General features: G+C 55.8%; 2 protein-coding genes across 2 annotated transcripts; one reads left to right on the top strand and one right to left on the bottom strand.

Annotated features, from left to right (window-relative positions):
* Positions 1–1,890: 1,890 nt before the first annotated feature.
* KDELR1 (KDEL endoplasmic reticulum protein retention receptor 1) lies at positions 1,891–9,128 on the top strand. The gene is made up of 5 exons (XM_029208780.1): positions 1,891–2,192; positions 2,861–2,961; positions 3,204–3,362; positions 7,066–7,318; positions 8,375–9,128. Exons 1-5 carry the CDS (start codon positions 2,102–2,104, stop codon positions 8,407–8,409), a joined length of 639 nt encoding a protein of 212 aa, XP_029064613.1. The 5' UTR covers positions 1,891–2,101; the 3' UTR covers positions 8,410–9,128.
* Positions 9,129–11,767: 2,639 nt separating this feature from the next.
* On the bottom strand, positions 11,768–20,780 carry SYNGR4 (synaptogyrin 4). The gene is made up of 5 exons (XM_029211364.1): positions 20,701–20,780; positions 19,616–19,813; positions 13,607–13,844; positions 12,298–12,437; positions 11,768–12,057 (listed from the first exon to the last, which is right to left on the bottom strand). The coding sequence occupies exons 2-5, from the start codon at positions 19,706–19,708 to the stop codon at positions 11,824–11,826; spliced, it is 705 nt and encodes a 234-aa protein (XP_029067197.1). The 5' UTR covers positions 19,709–19,813; positions 20,701–20,780; the 3' UTR covers positions 11,768–11,823.
* Positions 20,781–20,864: the final 84 nt, after the last annotated feature.

Below are 20,864 nucleotides of genomic sequence, written 5' to 3'. Positions count from 1 at the left end.
CCTCCCTCCCTCAGCCGCCGCAGCCCTTATAGACACACCCCCCCCCTCCATCAGCCCAGCCCCAGACACCCGGACACACAGATCCTCACCGGGCAGATGGCAGACGCACGAGAGATCCCTGGGGGCCGGGCGGACCCACCCGGGCCGACACCCCCCCAGCTGGGCACCGGTGGCCGTGGGAGGCTGTGGGCGGAGGGCGGCGGCCACAGCTTGGAGGAGCTGGAGCGGGAGGGATTCGCACACTCGCTCTGTTCTCACACACACACACTCGCTCGGGATGTGATTAACATTCAGTCCCCGTCCGCCCCTGCCGGGAGACCCACAGCCCCCCCTCTTGGCCTCCCTGGGGACCCCTCCTCCTGCCAGGGCTGGGGGAGGGGGCCACCCCCCTCCCCAGCTCCCAGCTTCTGCCTTCCTCCTGGGACAAGAGAGTGAGGGGCTGCAAATAAAACGGGGAGGAAGGGGTGGGGAACAGGCAGGGACTCAGGCCCCGGCACTGAGACATCAGATTGGGACTTGGACTCCAGAGCCCGGGGCTGCCGCCCTCTGCCCCCTCCCCACTTTGAGGCTTGTGAAGCAGGAGGCCATTCCCAGACTTGATTCTCCGCCGTGCTAGGACCCATCTTTTGGCTTCTATTGCCCCGGAAGGCCAGGCCTGCAAACTAGGTCTCCATCATGAAGCCAGGAGTCCAGGCCCCCAGCCCCCTCCTCCCTCAGACCCAGGAGTCCAAGCCCCTAGCTCCCTTCTCCACTGCTACCCAGTAATCTGGGCCCCCTCCTCCAGGCCTGAGTCCCTTTTAGGCACTCAGACAAACTGACCCCTTAACGCAAACCACCCTCAGCGGCCCACAAATCCAAGACTGATGGATGTCACCCTCAGGCACCCAATCCAACCAGCAATCTGAGGAAACTACTACCTCTGTACCCCTTCTTTTACTGACGGACCCTGACATCCATCACCCGTGGGTACTCAGACATCCAGGAGGAAAGCAATGTGTGTCCCCTCCTAGACACAGCCTGTTCCTGGCCCTCAAGGCCAGCTGTCCAGCTCCTGCCCTTCCTGCTAGAGAGGCTAAGCCCAGCGCTTCTATAAAGTGCTGTGGTGGAGTGTGGCGCAGGACACCTGGGCTCCTGAGGGTGTGTATGTGTGCCTGTGAGGGGGCAGCTCTGGAGGAGGGGCTGGAGCCAGAGCTGTGGGCTGCTGACTCCAGGGTCTGGGAGAGCAGGAGTGAAGCCTTACATTTCTGAAAAAGAAGAGACTGGGCACCTGAATTTGTGGGTCCCAGAGGGAGGAAAGGATTGTGCATCTAGATTCCTGGGTCTAGGATGCTTGAGACACAAGATTGTTGAGTGGGACCCTTAGTCCCAAGGAAGGGGGGCTAGACTCTTGGGTCTGAGGGAGGAGGGGCTGGGGTCCTGGACTCCTGGGTCCTGGGGGAGGAGGGGGTTGAGGTCCTGGACTCCTGGCTCCTGGGGGACGAAGGTGCTGGGGACCCAGACTTCTGAGTCTGAGAGGGGGACTGGGGACTGCTCTCTTGTCTTTTGAGTGCATTGGAGCTGGAGGCCCCTGTAAAGCCAGCCTCTGGGTCCCTGTCTAAGATTTTTAAATCTCAGAGATCTGCCTCCCGAATCGCTGTCAAGCGCAGAATCTGTGCGGCTGGGCTGCAACCTTTACAGAGAGGCACAGACTGCCTGGGGGAACTGGTGCCGGATTTGCGAGTTTCGGATCCCAGCGACCCTGCAAGTTCCTGGGAGGCGGCCTTAGGGGGGTAAATTCGGCGCCAACTCTGCAAGCGGGGGGTGGGTGGGTGGGGGTGCGAGGTAGAGGGCGCTGGAGAGCCGGGACTCCGCCCTCGGGGGCGGAGCCTCCCGCCCGAACTCCTCCCCCTCCCTCCCGCCGGCCTCCCTCTTCCTAGCTCTGGCTCGGCCACCAGCTCCGGCCTCGGCGACCCCGCCCAGAGCCCCCTCCCCGGAGCGGAGCCCACCCGAGGGCACCTCTCCCGCCCCCCAGCCCAGCCGCCCGGCCGGAACAGCAGCCCCGGGGGGCAGCCCCCCTTCAGCCTGACTCCCTCCAGCCCAGCCCCGCCAGATCCCCTCAGCCATGAATCTCTTCCGATTCCTGGGAGACCTCTCCCACCTCCTAGCCATCATCTTGCTGCTGCTCAAAATCTGGAAGTCCCGCTCGTGTGCCGGTGAGACGCCCACCGGGGCCGGAGAAGGGGGGAGAATGCGGGAGACATTCCAGGACTCGGGGAAAGGTTTGGAGGCATAGGGGGACGGGTTCCTCCCCGCCACTGCTTGCTGGGGATCCCCCTTCCAGGTCCGGGGTCACCAGGGGGTCAGCTCCTTTCCCCAAACTGGGGATGCATCCAGTTTGGTGGGGGTGGCTCCAGGAACCCAATTCAGCCTCCCCCGGCCCCTATCTGGGTGGCCTTAGGGTTCCCAGGGCTGGGAACAGGGAGCTGTGGCAGGCAGGGAGGCGACTGGGAGTTGGTGACGTGGACTGTGGCCGCCAGAAAGGGAGCGGGAGGTAGGCGACCTGTTCCGGAGGGCTGAGGTCAAGTGGGGTCCTCCCAAGGCTCCACCTTGGATCCGGACTGTGGGAGGACCCTGAGGGGGCCGGAGGTGGCCACGAGGCCTAGCCTGGGACAGAGCCTCGGGCTGGAGTAGCTTTGGGGCCGGGCTGCCCCCTGGCTGTGGGCCGTGGGAAAAGGCCCTGCTTAGGCCGGCGGAGCTGCGGAGGCCTCCAGGGACAGCTGCACTCCAGAACCCCTCTGGCTCGCCCGGGGCCCTGGGCCTCGGTTTACTGGCCGTGCAGCCCACCTTCAGCCTCCCCCATCCCCATTTCTCTGGACCACAGGGATTTCGGGGAAGAGCCAGGCCCTGTTTGCTGTGGTGTTCACTGCCCGCTACCTGGACCTCTTCACCAACTACATCTCACTCTACAACACGTGCATGAAGGTAAAGGCTTTTCCTAACCTGCCGAGCCCTCCTGAGGGGGGAGCCGGGGAGGGTCCGAGGGAGGAGGGAATGTGGGTCCCAGACTTTTGGGTCTGAGGGAGGATGGGGCTAGGGGTCCAGACTGCTAAGCCTGAGGGAGGAGAGGCTGGGGGCCTGGACTCCTGGGGCTGGGTCTAAGTCTACTGGGGGCTCGGACCCTGTGCTTGGAGCTGAAGCACCCTCCGCATCCTCCCCTTCGACAGGTGGTCTACATCGCCTGTTCTTTCACCACGGTCTGGATGATTTACAGCAAGTTCAAAGCCACTTACGATGGGAACCACGACACGTTCCGAGTGGAGTTCCTCGTTGTTCCCACGGCCATCCTGGCGTTCTTGGTCAACCATGACTTTACCCCTCTAGAGGTAGGCCACCTGCAGGGTCTGTAGTGGTGGGGTGGGCTGTGGGAGAACAGCAGGTGACAGTGGACCCACTCAGAGGCTTCCTTCTGTAGGGTTTGCTCAGACTTCCTTCTTTTAGGACATAAAGTTCAAAACAGGGGCTCTGGGGTCAAATGATAGTAATGTAACAGCAGCAGCACTCACTATGTGCCAGACGCTGCTCTCAGCATTTCACATACATTAACTCATTACTTTTCATAGCAGCCCCATTTTGTAGATGAGAAAACTGAGGCTTAGGGAGTTGAAATGACTCTTCCAAAGTCATTGGCCTAATGAATAGTTCAGGAGTTGGGAACGGGGCTCTGGGGGGCCAGGCTACTTGGATTTGGATCTGTTACTTTCTATTAGCATGACCTTGGGCATGGAACTTGACCTTTCTGTGCCTCAGTTTCCCTATTTGTAAAGTCGAGATCAGGTCATTGTGAGGATTTACTGAGATTAGACAGCATCACATAGTGGTTAGACACAGAGACTCTAGAACCAGAGAACTGGGATTTGAAGCCCACTTAGCAGCTGTGAGACTTTGGGCAAGTCATGTAATTTCTCTGTGCCTCAGTTTTCTTGTCTGTGAAATGGGGATAATCAGTTCCTACTTCATAGGCTTTGATGAGGGGTTAATATTGGTAAAGCACAGTGTCTGGCAGTAGGTAGGAAGTGCGGTCCATGTTTGTTCAGTGCTTGCAGTGTTTAGGACCATGTGGATCCTTTTACTCCTAAACGTTAGCTGTCATGGTTTTTATTGCATGGCATTTTGGTGGGACCTGTACAAATTCCTGGGAGGAATTTCGAGAGGGACTTTGCTAAATCTGTGATCTGCCTCCTGGGGCTGGCAGGAATCAAATTCAGAGCAGTCTTTCCTCCCCCAGGACCACTCACTCCTGCCTTGTAAGAAGCTGGCCCTGGGACTTCCCTGGCAGTCCAGTGATTAAGACTACACACTTCCAAGGCAGGGGGCACGGGTTCGATCCCTGGTCGGGGAACTAAGATTCTGCAAGCTGCCACTGAGCAGCCAGATGTGATGATGTTTTCAACACAAGCCACAGTTCAGGAGTTTTCCTGAGGGAAAACTTTACAGTTTTGGCTACAGATTCCAGATCTATTTCTAAAAGCACCCTGCAGGCTAGACAAATCTGACTGAGTGTGACTGAGGGTGACTTTGACCCAGGGGTCCCAGAAATGTCAGAGGGAGGCTGCACTGCACTGTGGCAGGAACCCCAAGCTTGGCTGCAGGGTCTGGACTTTGCAAATTTATCATCAGCATCACCTTGCATGGAGCACCCACTGAGCTGGGCCCCTTTTGCCGATGGGGAGACCGAGGCTGGGGGAAGGCAGTGGGGCTTGCTCCAGGTGGAGGAGGCCGGACCAGGACCCAGGATTCTTGACTCCAGCTTGTGTGGTTCCCTCATTCAGAGGTGGGGAGGTCACTTGTGCAAAGTATTGGCACCAATTGTGTGTCCTGCTCTGAGCTGGCCATTCCAAATCCGTCATCATCCCGTCTGATCCGTTGACCTCTTGGGGAAGTGGGCATACTCATCCCTATTTCTTGGAGGACTGAGGTGAGGCTCAGAGGGGAGACCTCACAGAATTTGAACCCAGGTCTGCCTGCTTTCAAAGCCCATGCTATCAATAGGTGCATGCTGAAAAATTATTTTTTAATCATAGAAGGAAACAATTCTTTAAAAATTCAGACGTCACAAATGGATAAAGTAAAATGCAATAGACCTTCTCTCTCCTCTTACGTCATGATTCTACTCCCCAAGGCTAACAATCGGTATGTATCAATTTAATGGGTATGTTTCCCGAGAGCCTCAACTAACCTGATATCCCATATAATTATGGGAACAAGCCCTGAAGTCTAGCTGCCTGGGTAGGAATCTGTTTCCACCCACATCTTAGCTGCGTGGCCTTGGACAAGTTACTGATCCCGTGGGCCTCAGTCTCCTCATCTGTATAAGGGGGATAACAATAGGACTTACATCATAGGGTTAAGGCATAAGCCAGTTAATACCCATAAGGTGCATAGAACAGTGCCTTGGATGTCGTAAATGCTATGTAAACGTCAGTTCTTAGGAATACATCCTGAAGGTCCCCACTTCCTTCCCACAAACCAAAACAACCCAGGAGGAACCACACCTGCCAGCTGGCTTTGTTGTCTGAGCGGAGGTTTCGGTGGGTCTACAGATCACAACTCACCCCAGGTGGGACTTTCAGGGAGCTGAGGACTGAAAAGGGGCTGACAGCTGCCTGCCATCTCTTCGTCTCTCCCTCCTGGGATGCCCTGTCCTGCTTACGAATGATGCTTGTCACTGCTCCCTAAATGATGGCCTGTGACAAGCACTTGGGGACCTTGCTTCCAATCGCTCATGCATTCATCCAGGCATCGAATATGTGCCAGGCACTGTGCCAGGTGCTGGGCCCACAGGGTGCCCAAGATGTAGGCTCCTGGACCTCACGGAGCTCACAGTCTGGTCAGAGCTGCCAGGAAGAAGATAAGACAGGGGATGTGACCATCCAGGGGGAAGGATGGTCAGGGAGGACCTCTCTCAGGAGGTGACTGATGAGCTGAGATTGGAAGGAGGTGGAAGAGGCAGAATGTGACTGTCTGGGGGAAGAGCTGAAGGAACAGCAAGTGCAAAGGCCCTGGGGCAGGAAGGAGCTTGGTGTGTTGGAGGACCAGATGGATGGCCCAGGTAGTTGTAGCCTGGAGGGCGAGGGGAGGGAGTAGAAGATGAAGCTGGATTGAGGAGGGCCTTGAAGGCCAAGGTTAGGAACTTGGGTTTTATTCTGGATGTGATAAGAAGTAGCTACAAGAGGGTTTTAAGCCAGGGAGTGACACAGTCTGATTTATGTCTCTAAAGATTGCACATTGAATGTCGCCCCTACCAAGGCAGGAAAATCATCCCCTTTTTTGTGGGGGGCAGGGCTGTGCCATGTAGTTTGTGGGATCTTAGTTCCCCAAACAGGGATTGAACCTGGGCCCTCAGCAGTGAAAATACGGAGCCCTCACCACTGGACCGCCAAGGAATTCCCAGAATCATCCCCATTTTAGAGGTGAGGAAGCAGAGGCTCCGAGAATCTGGGTCTTTTGCCCAAGATCTCACAGAAGGGACATCTCACAGCCAAGATCCCAACCTGGGCTGCCCTTGGGAGGGGTGTAAATTCAAAGTGCTCACAAACACCGGCTCAGAACCCTTGGTTCAAATCCCAGCTCTGCCGCTTCCTAGCCACGTCCTGGGCAAGCCTCTTACCCTCTCTGGGCCTCAGTTTCCTCATCGGTAGAAGGGGATGCTGGGAATTCCCTGGTGGTCCAGTGGTTAGGACCTGGTGTTTTCACTGCCGGGGTCCAGTTCCCTCCCTGGTCGGGGAACTAAGATCCCTCAAGCCTTGCAGCACAACCAAAAAACAAAACAAAAAAAAAGAAGGGGATGCTGATAATAGTACCTCCCTCATGGGGTCATCGTGGGGATTAAACGAGAGAATACAGGTGGGGCAGGAAAGCGGTGTCTGGCACACAGTGAGTGCCCGGCAGGCATTGTGGTACCTGTCACCCACTCTCCAACATCACTGCACCTGTAGCCACAATGTCCACCATCCTCACCCTTCTCTTCTTCCCTGTCCCCTCCCGCCTCGTCCTGCCCTCTGCTCCCACGCCCCGGCCTCCCCGCAGATCCTCTGGACCTTCTCCATCTACCTGGAGTCCGTGGCCATCCTGCCGCAGCTGTTCATGGTGAGCAAGACAGGCGAGGCGGAGACCATCACCAGCCACTACTTGTTTGCGCTGGGTGTCTACCGCACGCTCTATCTCTTCAACTGGATCTGGCGCTACCACTTTGAAGGCTTCTTCGACCTTATCGCCATCGTGGCAGGCCTGGTCCAGACGGTCCTCTACTGTGATTTCTTCTACCTCTACATCACCAAAGGTAGCCAGAGTGGGGGGCCGGCTGGTAGGGAGCCTGCTCCTTCCCCAGCTCCCACCCTCCCTGGGGCCTCAGCTTCATCTCCCCAGCCCTGTATCCCTCGAGGGAAGACAGGACAAAGAGAGGGGCAGGCAGGGGTGGCCTCTGACTTTTCCTCTCTTGGAATGTGTCCTAAGCCCTCCTCCTGCCCCAAGGTTCCAGATCCAAAGTCTTTCAGTCTCACACCCGTAACAGATCCAGAATTCCCATCTCCCAGGCCCCAGCAGCGTTCAGAGAAGGGAGGGCCTCCTCTCTGCTCATGGACCTCTGTCCTTACCCTCAGGGACTCAGGCCCACCAAGATTCATTCATTCATTCAACCAACAAATTTATGGAGCACTGTCTATGTCCCTGGCCAGGGCTAGGCTCTGGGGATACAAGCTTAGGAGAAAAGATGGACAAGGCCCTCCCTTCCCTTTGTATTGTAGTCGGGGGAGGTGGTGAATAAACAAGAGAGATGATTGCTGACAGTGAGAAGGGCAGTGACAGAAAGGAACCAGGGATGTGTTGGTGAACAATGGTGGAGGGTGAGGGGGTTACTTTACATGGAGAGGGTGTGGTCTGGGGGAGGCCTTTTAGAGACTATGATTAAAGCAAAGACCTTGGAAGTTCAGTCAATCAGTGTGAAGGGAAGAGGAGACAGGAGGACAGAGGCCTGAAGGCAGCCACGCCCCCTGAGGATTAAGGCTGAGAGGGCAGAAGCGGGTGGTCTCGCCCAGCCAGCCTGCCAGGCCCTCTGACCCCAGCGCCCCCCGAGAGCCAAGGCCTCCAGCCCTTCCAGGATGGAAGGGGAGCAGCCAGCATTAGGGGAAATGGGGCCTCCTCCGGGGCTCCATGGCTCAGCCCCTAGGCCGGGAGCCTGGTCCCCGGCCCCACCCCCAGCTGATAATCCGGAGTCCTGGGGCTGCCCCTCCTGCATCTCTGCCCAGCCCAGCATCCAAGCCCCTGCTGTGGGCGTGGGAGGCTGTCCCCTCCACGAGGGACCCCTTGGTCATGCCTGCCCCCCTTTCTCTCCCCCCAGTCCTCAAGGGGAAGAAGCTGAGTTTGCCGGCGTAGCCCTGGTCCTCGCCATCCCTCTCCAGGGCAGCTGCGAGAGGCAGAGGAAGGTGACGAAAGATGAAGAGCCTTCCCATCCAGGGGAACTTTTTTAAGAACCCACCTCTCGGTACTCCCCAGCCCTGCTCCTGCCAGGTTTCAGGGGGCAGTGGAGGACCCAAGTCTTGGGGCAGCTCAGGACCTGGGCTGTTTGTAGTTTTTTTGCCTTTTAGAGAAGAAAAAAAAAAAATCTTTCCTCTATTTAGGTTTTGATTCTGATGACTCCTTTCTTTTCTACTCTCTGGCCCCAATTTTTATAAACTGTTTTCGAGTGTCCTGTGGGGCACGGCAGGGTTGGAGATCTTTTCCCTCCCCCGAGCCCCCTGGCTTCCTTCTGGATCCTAACCCCTCAGCCCCACTGGTTGCCAAACACTAAATCTGCCGACACCCGCCTGCCAGACCTCCCACCGTTGTCATGGACACAACCTTCCCACGCCCAAACTTCTGCATTGGGGAGAGAGAAGAGGGGAGGGAAGTTCTCCCCTGATTTTTCATAATAATTTTTTCCAGAGTTTGGGTTTTTTGGTCATGTCCTTGTTTTTTGGCAGTTTAGGGGCGCATGGGAAGGGGGTTGGCCCAAGGGTCACCGTGGCTCTATGGCCATGTTTTTGTACAGAATTGATGGTTGATTCTTTGTTCTCTTGAAATAAACTGAGGAAAACGATGCCTTTCTTTGGCTACTCCTTGCCCTCTCTCTGGCATTTGTGGGGTCCGCCCGGCACCCCAGCCCCTCTCTCTGCCTCTGCTTTATCCCGTCTGCCATCCGCAGGCGATCCAGGCCTGAGAGGAGCAGGGAGATGAGAAACTGGGCTTCCTGAGACTCTGAGCTGCACCCTGACTCCTCATGACTCCACCAGGGAAGAGGTTGTGGAGGAAAAAAATCCAGAAGATTCTTCGTATCTTGGCACAGAACTTCCCTGACAATTCTCCCTAGAGAGCCTTTAAAAACCAGATTTTCACATTAAAATCGGGATTTCTGGCTTCTCTTGAAAAAAACCCCATCAGTCTGACAATGCCAGGTCCTCGTGTCTGGGTGGCAGCAGATGGCTGGAGTGAATGGCTGGGACATGAGCTTCCCCTCCCTCCACCACCAAGTCCCCAGGACTTGGCTGAGGGGTTGATACCATCTCTTACTGGGCTGACGCTGTTGTTTTGTGGTTTTGTGAAGTTCAAAGGAAAGTCAAATCTTTTCCATGTTTCCCTCCAGATTGGCTTCACACCTGGCCTGTTTCCTTCACTTGGTTTACTTGCTTGGCCCTTGTAACCTTTTGGAGTTTTGCCCCCTGATTTCGCCAAATGCCCTAGATGTCTGCTGAGACTTTCCTTAGCCGCCTCCAGTTCTGCCGTAGGATGGCTCTGGAAGCTTCAGGAGGCAGGTAGCTGGCGTTTCTGAGCGTCTCATAAGCGCCAGGCAATGTGCGTTACACAGGTGAGCTCGTGGGACCCTCAGAGCACCCTCACTTTGTTGCGGAGGAAATCGAGGCTTAGCCGGGTGAGCCACAGGGGTGGGGTTGGTACCCCGGCTTCCTGCTGCTGGATCCTGTATGTTTAGCCACTGCTGTGGGGTTTTTCAAAGGTTTTTTTTCTTTCTTTCTTGTAAGCTAAGCCAACGGACCTTCTGTTCAGAGGAATTTGTCCAGAAGCCTCTTATGGAAAATGCAGGAGCAGGGCTGCTTGGGTTGATTCAGGGTCGGGAGGGGGCACCTCTTTGAACGCAGCCCTCAAACCATCAATCTAAATCTGGTCCAAGTCTCTAGTTTGACAGCCAGCCCCGCTCAGGACCAGAGAGATTCAGTGACACGTTCCAGGTGATCCAGCTAGTGACAGAGCGAGGACCAGAGCTCTGGGTCCTCCCGTTTGCCATGCCGGAACCCTGCCCACTCCACCGCATGGCTGCCGTTTCCTCCAGTGCCCACAGGGACCACGGCCTACTTCTTTCTGCACCCTGAGCACTGCCACACAGGAAACCCAAAAAAGGGACCACGGAGCCCACATTTGCCTCCCCACAACTCACACTGTTTTTCCCAGTTTGTAAATGAACGCTCTGCAACCACTGTGGCCCCTGTGTGGGTGTGTTTGGTTTGGCCAGCCTAACATTAAGCTTTTTTTTTTTTGTATTCCTTGCCAACTAATTCCACATGAAAAGAAACGGATGTCCGGTTGTTCTAGAAAAACTAGAAGGTTCTAGAGCGACACTATCCAATACAGTGACCATTAGCACTTGAGATGTGGTGACCCCAAATTGAGATGTGCTGTCCTTGTAAAACAGGCGAAGGATTTCAAAAACTTAGTGCAGTAGGATGTAAGCTACCTGGCTAGTAATTTTTTATACTGATGACATGTTGAAATGATCATATTTTGGATATACTGGGTTAAATAAAATATATGAAAATTCATTTCACTTGTTTCATTCTACTTTTCTTCATGTGGCCAGCTGGCAAGTTTAAATGCTGCCCCCCATGGCTCACACTTTGTTTCTATTGGACAGCGCTGCTCTATAATTTTGGGTTTTTTTGGCTGCATCGTGGCATGTGGGATCTTAGTTCCCCAACCAGGGATCGCACCTGTGCCCCCTGCAGTGGAAGCGTGGAGTCCTAACCGCCAGACCACTAGGAAAGTCCTGGACAGCACTGCTCTGGACACCCCCGGGCTGTGGTACTGAACGCTGGGTGCTGAGTGAAGGCTGCCCCTTCCCAGACTCGGCCCCTGCCCCCCTCTTGCTTCATGGGTACTTCACCCACTGGAGTGACCTGCTGGGTCCCTGCAGGCAGGAGCGTTTTGTGGCCCAAGCACGAGTCCCCGATTAGTTTCGGGGCTCCCTAAGACAAGCTTTCAAATATTTGAAGACAAGGATCTCCCCTGACCTCAGTCATGGACTTGCCATCCCCTGTTCCTTTAACCACTCCTCCCACCGCATGGGTCTGAGTGGGTCCCTTGTCAGCTGGGGTGAGTTAAAGGATGTGGGCCCTGGAGACAGGGCCGGTCCCAGTGTTGGCCCTGGTTCTCCTTAGAGCCCTCTCCACGGGCGGAAGCATCTTGTCTCTGAACTTGAGCTTCCTCAGCTGTACAGTGGGGCACCTCGTGCCTCCCTCCTGTGGCCAGTGCAAGGAGTAAAGGGCTCGCTGTGTCACAGGCCTGAAAAAAGGGTTTCCCTCCCGTCGCCGCCCCTAGCTATCAAGGTGGCGCCCAGAGGGAGAGTCCAGGAGGTGGACTGGAAGTGGGACCCGCTACAGAAACCCCTGAGGAGACCCCATAGGATTTCCCCCCTCCCCATGGCACTCGAGGGACCGGAGAGAAACAGATATGAGGACAGAGGGCAGTTTTCAGAAACCCTTCTGGAGGGAGGAGTCTCTTTACTGGTGTGGATGAGGCTGTCTAGGTGTCGGGCATCATAGTGAGGCGGGGGGCCTTCGGAGTGGTCAGATGGGGGGACAGGGCGGAGCTGGTGTAGCTCAGGCTGTGGGCACCGGTGGTGGGCGTGTTGACAGGGCTGGTGGCGGACAGCGGGGAGAGAGAGGTCACCACCACGCCGCCGTCGTCCAGGGAGCGCTTGTAGGGGACTGGAGCATCAATTCGGAGGTCCTGGAGGGCCAGGTAGGCCTGGAGTATCTGTGGGCAGAGGAGGGCGAGCTGGAGGCTGGCTTGGGTGGGGTCGGCCCAGGTGGGAGCTGTGCCACAGCTCACTGGATGATGCCCACACTGGGCTGAGTCTGCTGGGAGGAAGGGGCGCCTTCTTCCCTCTTTGCCCAAAGTCACAAAAGGGGCTTGCAGAGGTCCTGGGGAGCTGGGTGGAAGGTTCTAGCCCTCTTAACTCACACCACCCCGCCCTGCAGGGAGGAGGCTCCTCACCCAGACGAGGATGGAGAAGAAAGCGAAGGTGATGGCGGCCTTGACACTGCTGCTCCCCAGGAGGAACTGTCTGGGCGGCGAATGCTGCCACTGGTTGGCCAGGAAGCAGAATCCCACGAACCAAATGCCTGCCCAGAGGGCTGGGGGGTCGAGGGAGAGAAGAGGGGGGGGGGGGGGGGGCGTGAGTTGGGGAGAGAGGGCTCAGGAAGGGTGGCTGGGGCCTCGGGTCTTGCCGTGGCCTCTCCCTCCCAGCCAGCCGCAAAACAACCCCTGGAGTGGGGTGTGCCGTCCACTACGGGGCTCGCTGGCCACTTGCAGCTTTTTATGTTTCACTCAATCAAAAATTCCAATCGATTGAAATAGAATTTAAAAAAATTCCACCCCTTGGTGGCACTGGCCACGCTTCAAGTGCTTGGCAGCCACACGTGGCCCGTGGCTCCCGTGTTGGGGAGTCCAGGCACAGAACATTCCTGTCCTCACAGAAACTTCTCTTGGACAGCGCTGGACTCGGTGACCTTTAGGGGCCCTCCCAGCCCTAAGTTGCTGGAACTGGGCAGGTGCAGAAAAGGAGAGGAAGGAGCCTGGGGCCTGAGGAAAAGGAACGAGCATTTATTTGGCGCTTACTGTGTGCTGGGCTCTATCTAGGGTGCTCGGCATTGGTTAGGAGGCCAGGCCTGGCTTGGAAGCCTGGATCTGCCACTCGGCAGCCATTATACAACCTCCTCAAGCCTCAGTTTCCTCTACTGTGAAATAGGAATCTGAACAGGACTTCCCTCCTTGGGTGGTTCTGAGGAAGAAATGAGACAGCCATGGGGAGCTCTTGAAGTGGTGCCTGACACAGGGGATATGCCTGGTACATATCAACATCACTGCAGGAGTCCTTTCTCGAGCTTCATCCTCAGAAAAACCCTGAAGGTGGGAGATTTCATCCCAGCTTCTACAGAAGCTCAGAGAGGGGAGAAAACCCACACACTGAGGAGGCACCCGAGGTGAGATTTCAAACCTGGGTCTGTCTGACTCTGCGCTCTGCACCCAACCGCTGGCCACTGCCACTGGTGGCTTTTCAACAAAGGTTGTGAAGAAGGGAGGTGAATGCGAGGAAAAAGCTGGGCAGGAGAGAGGTTCTAGAATTAGTCTGGGGGTCAGAAGAGATGACCCTTACCCTGAGTCTAAGGGATGGGCAATGATTCCCCGGGAGGAAACAGCGGGCGCAGAAGAGCTTTGAGAAGTGAGGGGCAAAGCTTTGGGTCACGTGTGGAGGACGGTCGGGGCCGGCTGGGTGGTCAAGGGCAGTGCCCGGGGGGCTCACCGGCCAGGATGAAGTCCAGGAGCTGGAAGGCCGTCTTGAAGTGGCTGCTGGTGGTGCGGCCCTCATGGGCGTCCAGGGCGAGGAAGGCCAGGCAGCTGAGGAAGGCCAGGAGGCCAGCTCCCACAGCGAAGCTGCAGCCCGCGTTGTTGCTGTTGAGGACGCAGTGGAGCTGCGAAGAGTTGGTCTTGTTCTGGTAGCCGTCAGTCAGCAGGGAGGAGAAGACGATGAGGGAGAAGACCTGTGGGTGCGGGATGGGGGTCCCCAGGGGCCGGAGCAGAGCTCAGCGTCTCCCCAGACCGGCTCATCCTCCCGGGCGGGTCCCCATCGCTGGGTGTGGGGGCCCTGCCGTACACCCTCCCGGTGGTTCTGACCCCTCCCTCCCGGTCACATCCTCAGAGCTTCCCAGAGCCATCCTCCCGCTGCCCCTCGGCCCCTCTCCTCCATCCCAGCTCAGGCCTCATCCTCCCCACTGGGCCCTTGCCCCAGCCTCTTCCCCGGCCTCCCTGCCTCCAAGTCTCCCCACACGGCCCCCCAGGGGCTCTTTCCACACCCTGCCCCTCCCAGCTCCCAGCCCCGCACCCCCATGGCTCCCTAGCACCCCCAGGACAGAGTCCCAGCCCCTCATCTCCCCCCCACTCACCCCTGCCTCGCTCAGGCTCACCTTCTGCCCCCAAACCCAAGTACCAATATGAAATGCACCGTGCCCGGGATTCGGGAAGAGAGGGCAACAAGTATCTGCTATCCTGTTGATTCTCTCTGCCTTCAAGTCTTTCCCTCTGGCAGCCACTTCTTCCTCCTCTCTCCCAGCTCCACTAATTCCTCTCCATTTTAAAAAAGGAATTTGTGAAATATTCCAAAGACACAGAAACGTACAGAGAGAAGTGTAATAAACACTCAGTACCTAATGAACATTCACCTTTTGCTTCAAGGCTTTTTTTTTTTTTTTAATATATTTTGTTTTGGCCACGCCACACAGCTTGTGGGATCTCAGTTCCCCAACCAGGGATCAAACCTGGGCCACGGCAGTGAAAGAGCTGAATTCTAACCACTAGGCCACCAGGGAACTCCTAAGGCTTTTTTTTTTTTTTAAAGCAAATACAGCCTGGGACTTCCTTGGCAGTCCAGTGGTGACTCCGCACTTCCACTGCAGGGGGCACGGGTTCGATCCCTGGTTGGGGAACTAGGATCCCACATGCCACACGGCGCAGCCCAAAAAAAAAAAAAAAGCAAATGCAGGGCTTCCCTGGTGGCACAGTGGTTAAGAATCCACCTGCCAATGCAGGGGACACAGGTTCGAGCCCTGGTCCGGGAAGATCCCACATGCCGTGGAGCAACTAAGCCTGTGCACCACAACTACTGAGCCCGTGTGCCACAACTACTGAAGCCTGTGTGCCTAGAGCCCAGGCTCCGCAACAAGAGAAGATGTTGCAATGAGAAGCCTGCGACCGCAACGAAGAGTAGCCCCTGTTCTCCACAACTAGAGAAACTAGGTCTTCGCACACAGCAACGAAGACCCAACACAGCCAAAAATAAATAAATAAAATTAAAAAAAAAAAAAAGCAAATGCAGCCTCACCGATATGCTAGCCCTGTCACCTTTGTCTGTGCACACACTGCACATAGCACACGGGGGTACCACTGTCCACCTAACCCTGTTCATTTATGAAACCACCGATGTACTCCACAAGCACTACTAGCCTGTGTCATCCTTACAACCACCCTAGGATGTGGGCACTGTTAACACCCTCGTTTTTTTAGATAATGGAGCTGAGGCACAGAGAGGGTGAAGAGTGGCCCAAAGTCAGTCAGCTAGTGACAGGCAGTGCCTGGGTTTGAACCCAAGTTGTCTGGCTCCTGAGTCTGCTTTAACCCCTGCTATATATGCTGCCACCGGCTGGACCAGAAGCCCCGAGGGCAGAGGTTCCCATCAATGAGATTCAGTGACGATCTGAAGCCCCAGCGATTTGTCCCAGATGGTCACAATGCAGCATGGCAGGGGCCACACCAGATATGGAAGGAACCGGTGTGTATGTGATGGGGGTGGGAGCTGGTCCAGGAGGGCTTTCTGGATGCGGTGAGGCCTGTAAGGAATGCTGCAGGGTGAGAAAGGCTATGGAGTGGGATCTTGTCTGGGGGTCAGTAGGGAGCCATGGAATGGCTGAGAGCAGGGGAGGGGCAGGGTCAGCTCCGGGCGTATGAAGAGCCCTGTGGGGCCATGCAGAGGTGGACTGGAGTGAGTGAGACTGGAGGCTGGGAGTCTGGGGAGGAGGCTGGGGCCTACGCTCAGGGAGAGAGTCAAGGTTTGAGCAGGAACTGAAGTCAGGGGGCCGGATTTAGGAAGAAGTAAGGTGAGACCTGAACTGCACCTTAAAGAATGGGGAGCTTTGGGGAGTGATAAATTGGGAGTTTGGGATTGGCATATACACACTACTATATATAAAATAGATAATAAGGACCTATTGTATAGCACAGGGAACTCAATAGACTGTAATGGCCTATATGGGAAAAGAATCTAAAAAAGAGTGGATATATGTACAGGTATAGCTGATTCATTTTGCTGTACACCTGAAACTAACACAACATCAACTATAATCAATTATACTCCAATAAAACTTAAAAAAAAAAAAAAGAATGAGGAGTTTTGCAGGCAGACAGGAGGAAGGGCATTCCAGGCAGGCCAAACCATGTGTGCGAACGCCAGATGCTGCAGAGTGAAGCTCCTGCAGGGGCTGGAGACAAATCTCATCTGAGGGGTCTGGTATGAGGTGAGGCTGGAAACACAGGGACCAGACCCTCTGAGGCCTTGAACACCACACCGAGGGGCCTGGACTTGGGAGCCCTGGCAAAAATTAATTTTCTAGCTTGGACTTAATTTTATGCATGAAAGGGCTCTGAGCAGAGGATGGCCAGCGTCAGACAGGGAGTTAGAGAAAATCTCCCTGGTCATGATGGATGGGAGGGCCCAGGCAGAAAGGCTGAGGCCAGGGCTCTGGGGAAGCCAGTGATATTTAGGACGCAACATTGGACTTGGTGATTGATTGGATGTGGTAGTGTTGGGGACAGGAGGGAGGGGAGGAGACAAGGGGAAGGTAATTCATTAGTATTTGAATTCCTTCTCGACAGGGTGCACGTGGGCCCCTTCTCTCTACAACCAGCACCCAGCACCAGACTGGACCTCTGCAAATGTGTTGAAAGAGTGAATGACTTTGGCCCTTCTTTTTTGCTCCTGCGCTGCCCTTCAGAGTGGGGACGGGAGAGGCAGAGGATGGACCCCAAACTCTACAGCCTCTGTCCATTCTCCTCTCTCCTTTGCCTTAATTGCCTTCTCTGAATAAAAAGAACAGATAATAATAATAATAATGACTAGTCCCTCTTTTTGTCCAGCACTTTAGCATTAAGGGAGGGTATTCACATCCGTTCCATTTCAGGGCTACAGCACTGAGTCTGCAGAAGGGGAGCGTCTTGCCCTGCTGGTCCGAGGCAGAGCCAGGTCAAGGACGGGAAGGCCCATTGATCATTTTTGAGCCCGGATTCATTTTACCTTTGCCCCCTCCCTGCAGCCCCGGGGGCCCCGCGTGGTCGCGGTTACTAATCCATTGCCCTTTCACAGGTGATAAATCGAAAGCCGTGACTGTGCAGTGGAAAGAGCCAGCCGCGTCTGACTCCGACAGCTGTGTGGCTGGCCTTGGACAAATTGCTCACCTCTTGGAGCCTCAGTTTCCCAGTCTGTCTCTGTGCTGCAAAGACGTGGACGCCTGGCCCTGATGGCAATTCTCATGACTGGCCAGAGAGAGGAAGCGTCCTCTCAAGGTTAGTCATGCGGGGAGGGGGTTGGAATCCAGCCCCCCTGACTTCCAGGCCCGCGGGCTGTCTGTCCACTGACCCAAAAAACCTTGGACAAGCAAGAAGGGGGCTTGGCTGGGCCAGAGGGACCCTAAGCCTCTGAAGCCCGAGGCAGACCTCCTTCCACACCCCTCCTGGCCTGTCCCCGGGGAGGGAGCAAAGATTCATTAGTTATGGCACCAGCTGGCAGGCAGCCGTGAGAAGGACGAAGGATGGGAGGACCAGCTGCCCGGAGACTCCCTGCCGAGGAACTGGGCCAGGGGGGAAGGAGGAGAGGGCGGGCGGGAGGGAGGAGGGAGGTGGCAGGCAAAGTCTGTGACTGAAACGTCTGGCACAGTCGGAGGCCCTTCCCCCCAGCCCTTCCCCACCCCCTTCTCCCTCGCCACCTGCCCTTCCTTCTGAAGCATCAGAAGCCAAGCCCGTGCATCCTTCTGACTCGCTCTCCAGCTGGGTGACGTCCTTGGGCAAGTCGCTCAACCTCTGTGAGCCTCAGTTTCCCCTTGGGTCCAACAGGTGTAATGATGCTCATGCCATAGGGTCGTGGTGAGGAGCCAAAGAGCGAGGCCAGCGAGGGACTTGGAACTGGGATGTGGAATGCGTTTTTCACCTCTTCCTTTAGGTGAGAACGACGATGGACACGAGTCCCCACCACCCTATGGCCCCCAAACCCATCCTTCTCTCCTCGATCACAAGTTGGTCCCAATAATAATCGCTATCGAAGGAAAGATGGCTACTTGCCAGGCACACACTAATCACTTTAGGGGCCTTGATTTCATTTTCACACACAGTCTTTCCTGGTGAGCGGGAAGGACTATACATAGGAGGGTGTGGAGGTTCAGACAAATCAAGTCACTTGCTCAAGGTCACACAGACCTGGGGTCACCGGGGAAGTTATCAAATAAAACGGGGCACTTTTGAGAATCAAAGGAGGTGCTGCTGACAATTACGCCAGGACCAACCCAGGCAAGCAGGGCAGGATGTCGCTCTACATGGAGACCATGTGGTCGAACCAGGATTCCCAGTCAGGCCGGATCGATCCTTCTGGAATAGGACCCTGCATTCAATCCCGGGCAGCCCACCTACTCTCCTGACCCCGATCAAATCTCATCATCTCCCTGGGCCTCAGTTCCCAACTCTGTCAGAGGAGTGCCGTGGAGGCTGCACAGCGTAAAGCCCACAGTCACAGCTTTAACTCCTCAAGCACTGAGGTCCAGAGAGGAGCAGTGATCGGCTCAAGGTCACACAGCAAAGTCGGGGGCTGAATGAGGATCTGACCCCAGGTGTCTTGACTCTTCGCGAATGTGGTAATGATGAAACGAATGCAGGTAAATCCCTTGCTTGGCACTGTGCCTGGCCATAGTGACCACCTACCCTCTGGCATCTTAGGTCTACATTACATATTCTTATTCTCTTCCTACCTCTGTGCATCTTTCCCCCCAGAGGCCCCAGCCCCTGCTCCTCTCCTGGTCCCTTGTCTGAGAGGTGGAAATGAATGGGCTCTGGCATCTCACAGACCCCAGTCTGATTCCCTGCCTCTTACTGTGTGACCTTAGCCAATGCTGTCCAATGGAACCTTCCACCATGATGGAAATGTTCTAGATCCTTACTGTCCAATATGAGAGCTGCCAGGCTGAAATGTGGCCACTGTGACTGAGGCATGATTTCTTTTTTTTTTTTTTTTTTTGGCCGTACCATGCAGCTTGTGGGATCTTAGTTTCTCCACCAGGGATCGAACCCGGGCCGCCTGCAGTGGAAGTGCGGAATCCTAACCACTGGACTGCCAGGGAATTCCCTGAATATTTTATTTTATTTAGTTTAGATTAGAATAGCCACATGTGGCTTGTGGTTACCAAATCGGACAGCACAGCCTTAAAAAAATTATTTAACTTTCTCTGATCCTCAGTTTTCTTCTCTCAAAAATGGGGCTCCATAGCACCCACTTTGCAGGGTTGTTTCTTCCAAGGAGAGTTAATAAGTGCTCAGAATAGCGCAGGGCCTACAGTTAGATGCTCAGTAAAGGGTGACTTCCGTTATGAGCTCCCTTTGGCTTCATTTTCCCCATCTAACCCCTTCTTCCCCCCCCCCCACTCTCTCTGCACTGGGTCTGGGAGATGAGACACCTGCTTCCTGTCACCCACGGGGCAGCCGGGCTACAGGAGGGCCTCACCCCTGCAAAGCTCCGCGCGATCGTCTTTGGCCTCTTGAGAAACTGCACGGCTTCACTGTTGGCCAGGTCCTGGAGGCTTTCTGGGATGTGCATGCCTGCTGTTCTGCTGCCCAGGCCCTGGGAGGCCGGAGCAGGAATGCTGGGCGCTGCCTGCTGGGCACTACCGTCCAGAGGCTCTAGGCCCACCCTGGGGCTCAGCTGCTGCAAGACAAGAGGGATGGAGGGGGGATGGTTAGAGTCCAAGGTGTGGGGTAAAGGGGCTGCCAGGGGTCCCAGGAGTAGGGGGCAGGGGATGGGAGGGTCCTTGTAGTCCCAGGATGGGGTTATATAGGGTGAGGGTTCTTAGGAGTCGGTGCATGGGTGAAGGAGATGCTGGGGTAGGGGTCCTAGAGATCGGGGCGCAGGATGAGAGGGTCCCATGAATTGGGGTGCGGGGGGAGGGGGCTTCTGAGAATTGCAGAGGTAGGGGCACAGGGTGAGGGAGCTGCTGGGGTCCCAGGAGTCAGGAATGCAGGCTGAGGAGGGCCCCAGAGGTGGAGGTGCAGAGTGGGGAGATGCCTGCCAGGCTAGGGAGAAGGAGCGGGGAGAAGGCAGGATACTAGTGTGATGCCCTGACACAGGAGCCAGAGGGCCCATTTTAAGGACTGTGTTAATGGGATTTTCGAGGGACTAGGGGTGCTGGAATGGCGATCAGAATCCCGGGGAGGTCTGAAACAGGGGGATCCCTTTCAGGCTTTGGGGTGACAGCACCCATAGTGTAGACCCCAAGCAGCTCAGGGTAGATTTTAGGCTGTCCTCGTGATTGCGGGTGATTGCCTTAGAATCAGGGTCTCCCCTTAGAGTTCAGGTCCATCTTCATAAAAGTGCATTTCCTCAAGTCGGGGGTCTGGACCTCAGATGTGTAGGGAACATGGGCTCGGAACTCAGCTGCCCCCTCAGAATGAGGAGGCCGTGCCCCCGGCACTAAGCTACCTTCAGAGAATCGGGGTCTTCCCTTTAAGGACGTGGAATGGGGGTGGTGACACTTGGGGGTGATGCTGCCTGACAAAGGGTCACCCCTACTCTGGAGGCCGGGTCAACGTCACCTGGAGGACCGCTCTTCCTTCCGCCCACCTTCCCCTCCTGGTCCTGGCACCACCTCAGCCTTCTTTTGGTTCCTCTTTTTCCCGCCTTTTCGCTCCTTCTCTGCTGGAGCTGATTGGCTGAGCCAAAGCCCCGCCCCCTCTCTTTCCCCGCCTACTCTGGAGCT

Source organism: Monodon monoceros, unplaced genomic scaffold, assembly GCF_005190385.1.
Source record: "Monodon monoceros isolate NGI ecotype Baffin Bay Population unplaced genomic scaffold, NGI_Narwhal_1 Super_Scaffold_10, whole genome shotgun sequence".
NCBI classification, from domain to species: Eukaryota; Metazoa; Chordata; class Mammalia; order Artiodactyla; family Monodontidae; genus Monodon; species Monodon monoceros.
This window is presented reverse-complemented; position numbering and strand designations above follow the sequence as displayed.

Excerpts from the sequence above, each read along its gene's own strand:
- KDELR1 (XM_029208780.1), top strand. The coding sequence starts at position 2,102 with ATGAATCTCTTCCGATTCCTGGGAGACCTCTCCCACCTCCTAGCCATC. Across the intron at positions 2,962-3,203 it reads TCTACAACACGTGCATGAAG|GTGGTCTACATCGCCTGTTC; the intron begins GTAAAGGCTTTT and ends CCCCTTCGACAG. Across the intron at positions 3,363-7,065 it reads ATGACTTTACCCCTCTAGAG|ATCCTCTGGACCTTCTCCAT; the intron begins GTAGGCCACCTG and ends GCCTCCCCGCAG.
- SYNGR4 (XM_029211364.1), bottom strand. The coding sequence starts at position 19,708 with ATGCACATCCCAGAAAGCCTCCAGGACCTGGCCAACAGTGAAGCCGTG. Across the intron at positions 13,845-19,615 it reads TCGCGCGGAGCTTTGCAGGG|GTCTTCTCCCTCATCGTCTT; the intron begins GTGAGGCCCTCC and ends CCGCACCCACAG. Across the intron at positions 12,058-12,297 it reads TCTTCTCCATCCTCGTCTGG|ATACTCCAGGCCTACCTGGC; the intron begins GTGAGGAGCCTC and ends CTCTGCCCACAG.